Source organism: Sus scrofa, chromosome 15, assembly GCF_054392235.1.
Source record: "Sus scrofa isolate SSC_HxYL_T2T_F1_AM1 chromosome 15, Sscrofa_HxYL_maternal_Yorkshire_Landrace_v2.0, whole genome shotgun sequence".
Lineage (NCBI taxonomy): Eukaryota > Metazoa > Chordata > Mammalia > Artiodactyla > Suidae > Sus > Sus scrofa.
Genome location: NC_139397.1, coordinates 39,226,915 through 39,240,410, shown reverse-complemented (window position 1 = coordinate 39,240,410; position 13,496 = coordinate 39,226,915). Strand labels below are relative to the sequence as shown.

Genomic DNA, 13,496 nt, shown 5'->3' with positions numbered 1-13,496 from the left:
ACAAAGACTACCAAAAATCAGAAGACAGGCTCTAATGACAGGTGAAATAATCAAAACACTTGAAGAAAGGAGAGTGCAGGGAATAAACAAAAGTCTCAGAGAAGACACTGTACTTACTCAAAAAACAAGAACAGTCTGCAATAAAGAAACCTTGGGAATGAACAAAAGTTTCTTTCAACAAAAGTTGAAAGACACAGGGATTAAAAAATAAGAGAAAAAAGATAGGAAAGTTGGAGAAGCTGTGGAGAAAATTAGAGAAGATCTACCATCTGACCAGCAGGAATTCAAAAGAGAGAACAGAGAAGGTGAGTACCAAAGAAAAAATAGAAAGTCTCAGAATTGATGGGCAGGGGTTTGCAGACTGAGTGTCTATCACGATGAAAGAAAAAAGTTCACACTAGACATACTGCTTTGAAATTTCCAAAAAAGAGGAGTTCTCGTTGTGGCTCAGTGGTTAACAAACCTGACTAGTATTCACGAGGATTCGGGTTCAATCCCTGCCCTCAGTGGGTTAAGGATCTGGCATTGCCATGAGCTGTGGTGTAAGTCGCAGACGTGGCTTGGATCCCACGTTGCTGTGGCTGTGGCACAGGCTGGTGGCTACAGCTCTGATTTGACCCCTAGCCTGGGAACCTCCATATGTCTCGGATACAGCCCTAAAAAGACAAAGAAAGAAAGAGAGAGAGAGGGAGGGAGGGAGGGAGGGAGAGAGGGAGGGAAGGAGGGAGGGAAAGAAGGAAGAAAGGAAGGAAGGAAGGAAGGAAGGAAAGAGAGAGAGAGAAGGAAGGAAGGAAGGAAAAGGAAAGGAAAGGAAGAAAAAGAAAAAGAAAGAAAGAAAGAAAGAAAGAAAGAAAGAAAGAAAGAAAGAAAGAAAGAAAGAAAGAAAGAAAGAAAGAAAGGAAGAAAGAAAGAAAGAAAGAAAGAGAAAGAAAGAAATTTCAAAAATGAAAATAACAGCCCTGCCTGTGACATTCTGAGGCCCAGCTAAACACTAGCCAACAGTGAGACTGACTAATGACATCTGCAAGCAAAGTCTTAAAGTGTCTCCTTCATACCTTCTCTCAGGAACCTGTGAAGACAAGCTCCACAATGAGAGACCAAAAAAGGAGATTCGAAGTTCCTGTTGTGGCTCAGCGGTAATGAACCCGACTAGTATCCCCAAGGATGTGGGTTCAATCCCAGGCCTTGTTCAGTGGGTTAAGGATCCCCCATTGCTGTGGCTGTGGTGTAGGCCAGCAGCTGCAGCTCTGATTCGGCCCCTAGCCTGAGAACTTCCATATGTCTCAAGTGCGGCCCTAAAAAAAAGACAGAAAAAAAAAGAAAAGAGATTTGGCGACAGGGCTCCAACACAGGAAAACACAGGCACTTCACAGGTGATGTCACAGGGCCCAGGGGTGACACAGGCAGCATCTCTAGTCATACAAACAGGGCAGGAGAAGGTGCTGGAAAGACACCAGGGAACGTGACAAGGAACCAAAGGTTGCCTGATGGAACCAAAGGTTGAGTGGGAGTTTATGACTGCATGAAAAGTCTGAAAAGGAATAATTATCAAATACATGGAAAACCAATAAAAGTAATGACAAGGCAATTGCTACCTCCAGGAAAACAAATATTAACGAAAAAGAAAATGTAATCATAGCATAATACATGCCTTGGCTTGAACAATATTATACAGTCAAAATAGTGTAACATTGAATATTAACTTAACCCCAAACACACTGGGAGATGGAGTGGGGAGGGGAGGGGAGGGACACGGTGCATTGCTGTTAGGAAACCAGCAATTCCTTGCACCTAAATTCCTACCCACAATTTCTCTTCCCCAAAGATAGCCACTTTCAATTTTGTTTTCTGTTTACCTTGGTATTTCTTTCTCTCTCTCTCTCTCTCTTTTTTTTTTTTTTTTTTTTTTTCTCTTTTCTAGGGCTGCACCCACAGCACGTGGAGGTTCCCAAGCTAGGGGTCCAAACAGAGCTGTAGCCACCAGCCTACACCAGAGCCACAGCAACACGGGATCCGAGCCACGTCTGCAACCTATACCACAGCTCACAGCAATGCCAGATCCTTAACCCACTAGCAAGGCCAGGGATCGAACCCGTAACCTCATGGTTCCTGGTCAGATTCGCCAACCACTGAGCCACGATGGGAACTCCCCTAGCTTCATATTTCTAAGTTATAATCTGTATAACCACTTCTTGAATACGTAATTTTTTTAGGGCCACATTAGTGGCATATGGAAATTCCTGGGCTAGGGGGTGTATCAGAGCTGCAGTTGCTGACCTACACCATAGCCACCTCAATGCCAGACCCTAAACCCACTAGGTGAGGTTAGGGATCAAACCCACATCCTCATGGAGACTATGTCAGCTTCTTAACCCGCTGAGCCACACTGGGAACTCCCTAAGAAGCCCTTCCTAGACGCCAGACCACAGCTGGGATCTGTGTCCCTGTCCACTTTGCCTTCCTGACCCCTATGGTCTGATGGCCTACCCGGCCAGAGCGCCCACCCAGCCTGGAGATCCAGATGCCAACTTGTGCCCACCTTTGTAGACCAGCTGCAGAGCAGCACCCCTACAGCCCCTGCTCTTGTCTCACCTGGTCCCTGGGGCTCCAAAACTAGGTCTCTAGATCCTAAGAGGTCCCTGGGAGCTTCAAGAAAAAAACAGGCACCTTCTACAGGCTCACACAGGGAAGATAAACTGGCTTTGGAGGCAACGCTAACTTTTCAGTTCTTACTTGTTCAGTCGAATGGCATATTCCTTCAGAGCAAACACATTGTCAGCAAAGACAATAATCTTGTCGTTCCTCCTCTCATGAAACTTGATCAGAAACTGGCACGCTCTGAATTTGTTGGGGTTCATGGTGTACAGCAAGATTCGTTTCTTGGTTTTGATTGCCACATATTCCCGGTAAAACTCAGGAGACATCGGGCACCAAACCTGGAGTACAGTAAGAGTCAGGGTCAGCGTGCAAGTCTAAGGATCAGACGACAGGAAACCTGAGCAAATTAGCTTTAAAACAATCAGGACAAAACCAACAGTATATGAATTATATCTCAGTAATGCTGTGAACACACACACACCAAAGAACAAAACCTAATAGCCAATGTTGAACATAGATACTCTCACATGTTAATTATTTAACAAAGATTTTAAAACGTGTTGATATCCAGGGAATTATTTTCATACCAGAGCCAAGTGAGGAAAACCAGATTCCCAATCAGAGGTGCAAGCAAACCCTCCTCCCTACTGAGATCACAGCTGCACACACAGCCCATGCAGCACCACTAGAGAACTGCACACAGTCTGTGTGCCAGCGCTGTCTGTGGGCTTAGCCTAGCAATGCCATCCCAGGAGAACGGAACACATCCAGCACCCAGACCTTAGTTTTTAAGTTACATTCTCTACTAAAACGGCTCCATGGAGAAATGGCCGAGCCAGGGCCAGGGCAGGGAAAGTATCAGATGAGCCAGAAACCAAGGAAGCATTCAAACAATGGTGGGAACATGTCAAATGGTCATCCCTGACCCAATCTGAGCATCCAAATAAGAGTGACAGTAACATCCTGAGAGCCCTCCATGCCAAGCCCTGTGCTTGGGCTGCTTACAAACCACAGGAAGCTCGGGTAGGAGTTTTAAAGGTCTCAAGTCTATGTACAGATAAAAACGCCCCTCTAGGAGCTGTGCTGAACAAGCCACACTGCCCACTGGCAGACTAAGCTTTTGGTTATGACCAGTGCTGCCTCTGCGTGACCATCACAGACCACTTCTTTCTGCTGCCACCACTGCAGAACTCTGCCATCGCTATGTGCCAAACTCTGCTCAGCTCATCCATATGTTGTGCTGCTGCTGTTTTCTGGTCCTCTCTGGGACATACCTTGTTATGACTAGTTCTTTACAGCCAAAACAATTCTTTTTTCAGAATAAAATCTTTTTTTCTTTTTAGGGCCACACCTGCTGCATACGGAAGTTCCTAGGCTAGAAGTCAAATTGGAGCTACAGGTGCCGGCCTATGCCACAGCCACAGCAATACTGGATCTGAGCCGCGTCTGTAACCTATGCTGCAGTTTGCAGTAACACTAGATCCTTAACCCACTGAACCAGGGACTGAACCTGCATCCTCATGGGAGCCACAATAAGATCTCCCACAGTAAAATCGTTCCAATCCTGCATTTCACAGAATATGAGACACAAATGGCCAATAAACATATGAAAAGATACTTAACATCATTAAGTAAACTGGAAAATACAAACTAAAACCACAAAAAAAAAAAAAATACCATTTCACACCTGTCAGGTTGACAAAAATTAAAAGAAAAAATTTCCATCCTAAGTGTTAAAGATGTGGAGCAAGCACACTACCCATGATGAGAGTGTTAATCAGTATAGCCACTGTGGAAAACAGGGTTTTCCAGGACATGACTAGTAAAGTGAGCATCTGGGAAGCCTTCACCCAGCAATGCTATTTCTCGGTGCACAAGCAAGAGCAGTGGCCTTCAAACCTGGATCACTTTGTCATAAACTAAACATTCCTACACAGGGCCTTAGGAAATAAGATACACCCTTAACACACACGTAATCTGGTGGATTCTAGTCTATCCTGGCTGTGACCATGATAGCACCACCTATCAGGTCACAGTCCACAGTGTGAACAATACTACTATAGAAAAATCTTTGACACAAGGGACCAGGAAACAGGTACAAAATGTATCTGCGGCAATACTGTCATACAGCAAAAAAACTAAGCACCAAACTTACAGACAGAAGAGAAACAAGTGCTGCCTAGGGCTGACAGCAGACATTGCAAATGGCCACAGAGGAAATTTTGTGAGGTGGGAGAAATGTTTAAAACTGGATTGGGGGCATAGCTGCACAAATCTTACATTTACTGAAATCACAAAATTTACTTACAACAGATGGATGTTATAGAACATAAATTAGATCTTGATAAAGCTGTTAAAAAACTTAGTAATCCAGGGAGTTCCCGTTGTAGCGCAATGGTTAACGAATCCGACTAGGAACCATGATGTTGTGGGTTCGATCCCTGGCCTTGCTCAGTGGGTTAAGGATCCGGCGCTGCCGTGAGCTGTGGTGTAGGTTGCAGACGCGGCTTGGATCCCGAGTTGCTGTGGCTCTGGCGTAGGCTGGTGGCTACAGCTCCGATTGGACCCCTAGCCTGGGAACATCCATATGCTGCAAGAGCCGCCCAAGAAATGCCAAAAAGACAAAAAAAAAAAAAAAAACCTTAGTAATCCAATGTCTGTCAACATTAGAAAAGGTTTTGTTTTTACTGCTGCATTATATTCCACTAGCTACCAAATTGTGTTTTATCTGTACAGTGGAATGCTACACATGAAGTCAAAGGAATGAACTACAGCCACATGCATCATCAAAAAATAACTCATTATGCAAGGAATAAAAATACTAAGCAAAAGACAGAAGTCATACAAGAACTATACAGCATGGTTCTATTTGCACATTGCATAAACATTTTTTACCAGGTAAAGCTAAACAACAAATGTTTAGGGAATTATATGTAGGAAGTAAAATAATAAAGAAAAGCAAGAAAATGGCAAAGACGGAGGTTGCCTTGGTGGGAGGAGGGGAGGTGTAGCTAGAGAGCAACAGATGCCTCAGAGGCTCTGGCAACATTATTCACAGGTGGATACTGGTTATGAGGTTGCCGCTCAAGGATAAGGAAGTTCTTAACAGAGCACTGACATCACATCCTCACACTTGCCTTTACCCAAGACACCCATTCAGAATAGAGCCCACTCTACCCTAGCCACTGGGTGAGAGTCATTTTAAGGTGCCAGAAAGGATTTCTGCTGCTATTCCTTCTGAGAAGACATACCTTTGAACATGTTTTTTTTAAAATGTAGCTGTGCAGGTATTTATTTTAGAGCAATACTAGGAAAACGTGTTCTTAGATATAAAATGATCAAGGCCACATGTGCCTTCTGGAAGCATCAAATCGATAGGCTTTGGAAGGTCCCTGGTGGCTCAGCAGGTTAAGGATCTGGCATTGTCTCTGCTGTGGCTCTGGTCATTGTTGCGGCACAGGTTCAACCCCTGGCCCAGGAACTTCTGCATGCTGTGAAGGTTTGGGGAAAAAAATAGACAAAAGCAAACCCAACAGTGCTTTGGCATTGGGGGTGGCCTGAGGGCTGCCCATACAGGGTCACTAAAGACTCCCGCAGGGGTGAGAGTAGGCAGAAATAACCTGAGGTGCGCACTTGCAGAAAGGAGGGAGAGGCGTGGGCTTTGGCACCGAGCCAGCCTGGACCAGCCTCCTGACTTCAGTTTTCCTGTGCGCCCCTGGAACTCATCTTATGCACACACCTGTGCCATGGCAGAACCTGCCCACCCCACAGGGGCTGAGGGTGCCGCTCACGTCAGTAGCATGTCTGCACAGGTCCTAACTGTACATCTGCCCACAAGGAATGGACCTGATCCATCCCTTCACTCAGGGACGGAGCCAGGAAGGGCAGCTACCTCGGCACACTGGACCTTGGCGATGTAGCCGTTGTTCTGCAGCTCCATCCAGTTGGCCTCATAGAGCTTGGGCCCGATCAGAAAGTTCAAGTCGACGATCTTGTCATCTTCCCGGACAAGGGTTGCAGTCAAACCCAGTTTGCAGTGGGCCTGCACGATGGTGAGCACTCGTCGGAACATCTTGGCTGGGGAGACAAGCGCACTCGTGCTGTCACTTCTTACATGCCCAGAGTACCACGGTCACGGTCCTGACACGACACACACTAAGTCCTGGTTTCTGGATCCCAGGGCTTTGGCTCTAAACAAGAACTGGTGGGAACTCCTGACCACCACTTTCAGTCCTGTTCAAGAAAAGGGTGAACAGGAGAACAAAAGGGCGAGGGGGCTTGGAGGGAGCCCCAAGCTAGGAAACTCCAGCACCCTCCTCACAATGGCTCCACTCTTGCCACAAACATAAACGGCAGTTAAAACCCACCACTGAGCTCTGAACTATGAAAGGAACTTGTCCCTGAAGCCTTTTACCTTGGTTTCCAGGAGTATGGCTGGGCAGCTGGAGAATCAGAGGAAAGGAAGGAGCCAGATATGCTCCATTCCCCCATCCTCCCAGAGACCAGAAATGAAACGTCCTTCTCCACACTCTTCTAGCCATATTCATCCTGCTCAGCCAGCAACTCCCTTTGCCTTCGCTTCATTTGAACGTTTTAATTCTTTGCGATGTATCAAAAATTAAACATATAAATGTGTATGAGATACTCATTTTAAAAAACTCAATTTAGGAGTTCTCCTGTGGCACAGCAGGTTAAAAGACGGGGTGTTGTCATTGCAAAAAAACAAAAAACAAAAACAAAAAACAAACCCAACAAACCAAAACTTCCTATAGCTTCACTTTTTAAAATTCTAATACTTTAAAGGAAGGTGGAAATGTTTGTCATGCTTATCTTATGTAAAATTAAAGACAAAGGTGAATGATACTTCAGAGATAGACATAACAATATGAGGGAAAAGAAGGTAGATTTCATCAAAACCCAAACCAAAAATAGGGAACAGTGGAGTTCCTGTAGCACAACAGGATCAGCCTTATCTCTGCACACCAGGATGCAGGTTCAGATCGCAGCCCAGCACAGTAGGTTAAAGATCTGGCATAGAGGAGTTCCCGTCGTGGCTCAGTGGTTAACGAATCTGACTAGGAACCATGAGGTTGCGGGTTCGATGCCTGCCCTTGCTCAGTGGGCTAAGGATCCAGCGTTGCTGTGAGCTGTGGTGTAGGTCGCAGACATGGCTCGAATCCCGAGTTGCTGTGGCTCTGGCATAGGCCGGTGACTACAGTTTCGATTGGACCCCTAGCCTGGGAACTTCCATATGCCGCAGGAGCAGCTCAAGAAAAAGCAAAAAGACAAAAAAAAAAAAAAAAAAAAAAAGATCTGGCATAAGTACAACTGCAGCTCAGATCTGATCCCTGGCCTGGTAACTCCATATGCCTGGGGGTGGCCAAAAAAGAAAAAATATATATACTATCATCTGAAATAACAAAGGGCTGTCTAACCCCAAACATCCATGTCTTATAGAGCTTCTCACACTGAAGCCTAACATGGCTACACACACACTTGGAAAAAAAACAGGGGGAGTTCTCTGATGGCCTAGAGGGTTGAGGCTCCTGCGTTCTCACCACCGTGGCTCTGGTTGCTGCTGTGCGGTGTAGGTTCAATTCCTGGCCCAGGAATTCCCACATACTGCCTGTGTGGCAAAAAAGAAAAAAAAAAAAAAAAACAAGAGAGAACCTGAAATAAACGTTGCAACTCTCATTTTAAAAAAAGCAACAATAACAACAAAAAAAAACAGGGCTAGGGTTATCTCCAAGGACTGTGCCAGCTCCAAAAAAGGGCAGCCCAGGACCCCAGCCCAGGTTCCCACATCAGAAAGACATGGCAGCCCAGGCAACGGAGACACCAAACTAATGTGGGCTCCAGGGAGGTGGCACTGGGGGATTTTACCCACCAGGAAGGCAGGACCCTGACTGTAGGCTCTGCAGTCAGAAAGCAGCCCTCCCTGAAGTATCTATACAACAGCCCCATCCTGCTGCTGCATCCTTACAGCCCTAACGGCTGACACAGGGAAGGATGCATGTACTAAGCAAACCAGACTCCAAAAGCTCCCAGGCTCTCCCTTACAGGCAGCCCCCCCCAGCCCCCTGACCTGTTGTCATCACTATAGTTCTGCCTTTTCAATGTTAGACCAAAGGAGTCACCCTGTAACCACTCAGGCCTGCCTGCCGTAATACAGCACCCACACCGCAGGCAGCGGGCGTCCCTTTTCCAGCAGAGCAGCGTCCCAGTGGACAGTGCCCCAGCTGCCCAACCAGCCTCTCCCTGACAGGAGTTTCCCTTGTTTCTAGGTTCTGGAGATTATGACCAGAACTGCTTTAAACATTCATGCACAGCTTTTTGTGTGACCCTGTTTTCACTTCTCTGGGAGAGACGCCCAGGCTAGAACCACCCAGTCACGTGGTACTTTTCTAATGAAGCCCCAGTGACTGCATTTTGCGATTTCTCTGGCCTCGTCTGATAGGTTCATTTGCTCTGCACTCTTCTCAGTACCTGTACAGTCAATGCTTTTATTTCTGCCACTCCAACAGGTATGCAGTGGCAACTTACCAAGGGGACCAAAGTAGCTGTACACCTTTCAAATGCTCACTGGTACCTGTATACTCTCTTGGGTGACAAGTCTACTCAGGTCTTTTGCCCATTTTCTAACATTTTGGCCACTGCCTGATGGTCTAACAGGCAATCAAATAAACGTGTCTAAAACATGACTCCTGATCATGTTTCTCCAGAGGAGAAGGCTTCCCCATCTCCATGAACGTCTACTCCTTCCAACGGCTCCAGCCCAAACCTTATGGCAGCCTTGCCCTCTCCCTCCTTCAGAGCCACATCCAGCCTGTCAGCTTAGCCTTCACCACAGAATCAGAATCAGACTGATTCGAGCCTTGGGCTGGGCTTCCACAAGCTAAGCTGCCTGGCTGCTTTCCACCCACTTCCTGGGTCTCTTCCCAACCCAGAAGCCATTAACTCAGATCACCCTCTGCTCAAACCCCTCAAGCAGCCTCTCACCCAGAGTCCAAGCCAAACGCCTGCTTTCAGGTCCTACAGGAAGTCCAACACTCTCAACCTCAGCATGACTACTGCCCTTGTTCCTCTAGCTCCAGAGCTGTACTATTACCCCTGCAGGACCACTTCCTTCTACCTGAAAGATCTCCCTACCGGGTGTACCAGCACCTCCGGGTCTCTGCAGACACCCACAGTTCCAGGAGGAGCTCTTGTTTCACAGGAAAAAACAGATGGAAAGGCCATTTTGACCATATTTTGAATGCTCTATGTGAAAATGCCTCCGATTTCACTGAATTCAGAGTAAACTCTAATTTACACTGCTTAACTGATCAGGGCTACCCCTTAATTTGTTATGCCTGGAATACCATTTAGTAATAAAAGGAACACATTACAATGTGGACAAAAAATTACATGAAGCCAGGTACAGGAAAATACCTATTATACGATTCTGTTAGTATGTTTCCAGAAAAGGCATGTCTCTACAAAGAGAAAGCAATTCAGCAGTTGCCTGGGGCTAAGGATGATAACACTGCAAGTAAGCGAGTATGAGGAAGATGCTCTAAAACTGGATCATGGTGATGGCCGCACAAACTCCATCCCACTAAAACTCTTAGATTGTATACTTATAATGGGTGGATTTTATGGTTTATAAATTATATCAATATGGCTGTTTAAAAGAAGGATCACCTGCAATATTGGACAAGTAAGGCTTCTATAACATATTAAGAATCAACGCTTTAGTCTTCAAATAAAACAAGCAGTACTGTAAGTACCTTTTTCTCCTAGTCTGGGTTTTTCTGGACCATTAAAAAAAAGGGCAGAGGGTTAAAGGTAAGTTGAAACAGAAGAAGGAAGAAAATTTCACTTTCTAAATGACTACTCTGGGGCCAGTGGTTAAGGAAGGAAGTGTTCAGTGTGCACCCCCCACCCTGTGCTTATGACTTATTCAGAAGCCTCATCTCGCAAGTATTTCCAGCAAGATGGATGCACTGCACAGCCAATCCTCCCTCAACCCAAGAACTGGAAATCAGTCTGTCCACACGCTGAGTGGGCATCTCTGCTCTCAGCCTGCTCACCAGGTATGGTGTGGACTTCGTCCAGGATCATGAGGCCCCACTCTTGAGTCTTCAGCCATTCCATCACCCGCTCAGCCTCCCAGGACCTTTTGGTGGTGTGGCCCAGCATGGAGTAAGTGCTGATGGCGATGGAACAGCCTATGGGCTTGTCCTTGGCATCGGAGGTGAAGCGGCAGATCTGGCTGTCATCAATGGTGGACCACATCTTGAACTGGGCTTTCCACTGCTCCACAGACACAGCTGAGTTGCCCAGGACCAGACAGCGTTTTCTGACAGTGCACGCAGCTGTCACTCCAACCAGGGACTTCCCAGCGCCTAGGAGAAACCAAAGGGCAATCCTACCCAAGGCCCAGTCAAGATGAAGGAGGACAGAGAGGACTCAGCACATGCATCTGGCCAAAATTATTTGTAATCATCCTAACAGCTAGCACTGCTGAGGTGCTTGCTGCTCTGAACTTGTTTCCTTCTTTAGAAAAAGGAGATATGTCTTTTCACACACAGATGTGAGCATTAGGAGAGACAAGGGCCAGGCAGGCCCTACTAGAGCACTGTACATGCACCTTGTTTAAATACTGAAATACACCATTTGTCAAAACCAACCACAGGTGAAAGGCCATCTGAGACATGGGAAGACAGCAGCCAAGGTGTCACGTGCCCCAGGCCCGGGAAGGGTGCTGCTGGGATACAGTGCACCCAGGAGACCACCTCAGGAGGGACTTGGTAAAGATGCCTATGAGGACTGAGCAGTTGACTGGGCCAAGCACCCAGGAATGTGGGAGCAGGCAGCTGATGGCAAAGACAGAGGAAGGAGAGTCCAGGGCTTCCCAGGCTACTACTATCTACCACTGGAAGATCAAGATTAAAGTTCCTCTGAAAGCTCCCTTTGTGGCTCAGTGCTAATGAACCTGACTAGCATCCATGAGGACGCAGGTTGGTTCCCTGGCCTCCGCTCAGTGGGGATTAAAGATCCAGCATTGCCGTGAGCTGTGGCTCGGATCCCATGTTGCTGTGGCATAGGCTGGTGATTATAGTTCTGATTCGACCCCAGCCTGTGAACTTCCATACGCCATGGGTGCACCCTTAAAAAGACAGGGGAAGAAAAAAAAAGGTACTCCTTTAAATAGCAATCATTCCTTTACTGGGGATGTGCCTCGAAACAGCCCATGGAGCTTTAAAAAAAAAAAATCTGAAGATGTAGGCCCCTTCGCTAGTCTGCCTTCTTGAGTCTGGGGTAGGGTCCCAGCAGAGTCTGCTGTGACCTCTGGCCAAAAATCTAGGCCAGACCTGACATGACCAAGAAAAATGGTAGCAGTCAGGTGCCAGCAGGCTGCTACTGCCCTTTCTTGGAAAAATGGTAGCAGTCAGGTGCCAGGGGGCTGCTACTGCCCTTTCTTGCTACTGCCCTGTAATAAGCAGTCCAGGAACAAAGTTGCTGGGCTCGGAAGCCTGCAAATACACATAACTCAAAAGAGAGACTGAAAAGAATATGACCCTAACCCCAGTATATAACGTCCCACAACACCTGGTTCCTCTCAGTCCAAGGTCTCATACTGTTTGGGTGACACATCGCATCTGTCCCAACCCTACCACATGAGCTTCCCGAAGCCAGGGGCATTGCTCCACCCTGATCACATCCCAAGCTGAGGCCAGGGCCCTGCAGAATAAGCTCTCAAATACCTGTCTAGTCATGGCCTTAGCTGTTCCCTGACCAGGTATGATTTAAAGAAAGGTGCCGGGGGCGGGGGGGGGGGGGGGTAGCCTAAAGCAAATCCAGACTGAGCAGCCTAGCCATCTCCTTCACTCAGGCATGACTTACCACAGGGCAGAACAATGACCCCTGAACGGGCACGGCCATTCCCAAACATCTTCCGCAAGCTCTTCTCCTGGTAAGGTCTAAGCACAGCGGTGGGTTTCAGGTCAATGTTGATATCAGGGTTGACAGAGTCATTCCGGAAGTCATATTCTGCCAACAGAGGGTACTCCAGATGGATGCAACGTTTCTGGAGTTCCTCAATCATTTCCTAGAGTGAGTATGAAGGAGGTTTGATAATCTTAACTCCAAAGCGTGCTCACAAAAGGCAGGACATATTCTAAGAAGCCTAATGATAAAAAATAAATAAATAAGTCAATAAAAATTTACCTAGACTCAATTTCAGATCCTGCTTCATAAGACCAGGGTTAAAGCACAGAAATGCACCCCAAAGTAAAGGACATGGACAAAATTAAATCTAATCAGACACCAAAAATGCCCTGCAGGCACTGTTTCTGACATTTCCCCAGGAACCTGTGAACACTGGTCCAGCAGCCTGAGGAACAGGACACTCAGTCTAACTCCATGGGGAAGAGTGGTGCTGCAGTGCCCAGACACCAAAAGACAGGGACATGTGGGGCTTCCCTTCTCTCACAACACTAGCTGTTCATGCAGCACTGGCTTCTGACATAGCGCAAAGAGCCTACCAGGAGGGCATCTGCTCCTAACCTGTTTGACTTCAAAAGATACTGTCTGTGTCTCTTCTTCTTCCTCCTCATCCTTGTCCATTTGCTCGTAAAAATCAAACAGGTCCGTGGGGATATCTGATTTACCCTGTGGATCTGTCACCCGGGAGGTAGAGGGCCCACCACTGCCCTCAGCAGTCTTAGCGATCTGAAAGAGAAAGGCAAGACCTGGCCTTGCACAAAACACTTAACCTTATTGTTAGCAAGCAACAAAGTCTGAGAAAACTGCAGGACTGCTAGGTTGCAGCTGTCAGACTCAAAGAACCTGAGGGAACTCAAGTCCTTAACGTGCCCACCCCTGACCCAACCCAGCCCCAGAGCCGGAGCCCA

At 47.0% G+C, this 13,496-nt stretch overlaps 1 protein-coding gene across 6 annotated transcripts in view; it reads right to left on the bottom strand.

Annotated features, from left to right (window-relative positions):
* Positions 1–13,496, bottom strand: part of ERCC3 (ERCC excision repair 3, TFIIH core complex helicase subunit) — a 34,736-nt gene that overhangs the window by 16,825 nt on the left and 4,415 nt on the right. For 2 of the 6 annotated variants that reach the window (XR_014829315.1, XM_003133288.6), the window contains exons 6-10: positions 13,150–13,314; positions 12,487–12,691; positions 10,671–10,985; positions 6,491–6,675; positions 2,734–2,936 (exon numbers count right to left, since the gene is read on the bottom strand). Coding sequence is in view for 3 of the 6 variants with exons in the window: in XM_003133288.6 (XP_003133336.2) it covers positions 2,734–2,936; positions 6,491–6,675; positions 10,671–10,985; positions 12,487–12,691; positions 13,150–13,314 (1,073 nt within the window). In the remaining 3 variants the exon portion in view is untranslated. Of the gene's footprint in view, positions 1–2,733; positions 2,937–6,490; positions 7,836–7,951; positions 8,225–10,670; positions 10,986–12,486; positions 12,770–13,149; positions 13,315–13,496 lie in introns of those variants that run through there. The other 4 variants (XR_014829316.1, XM_084999090.1, XM_084999091.1 and 1 more) reach the window with 4 other exon arrangements.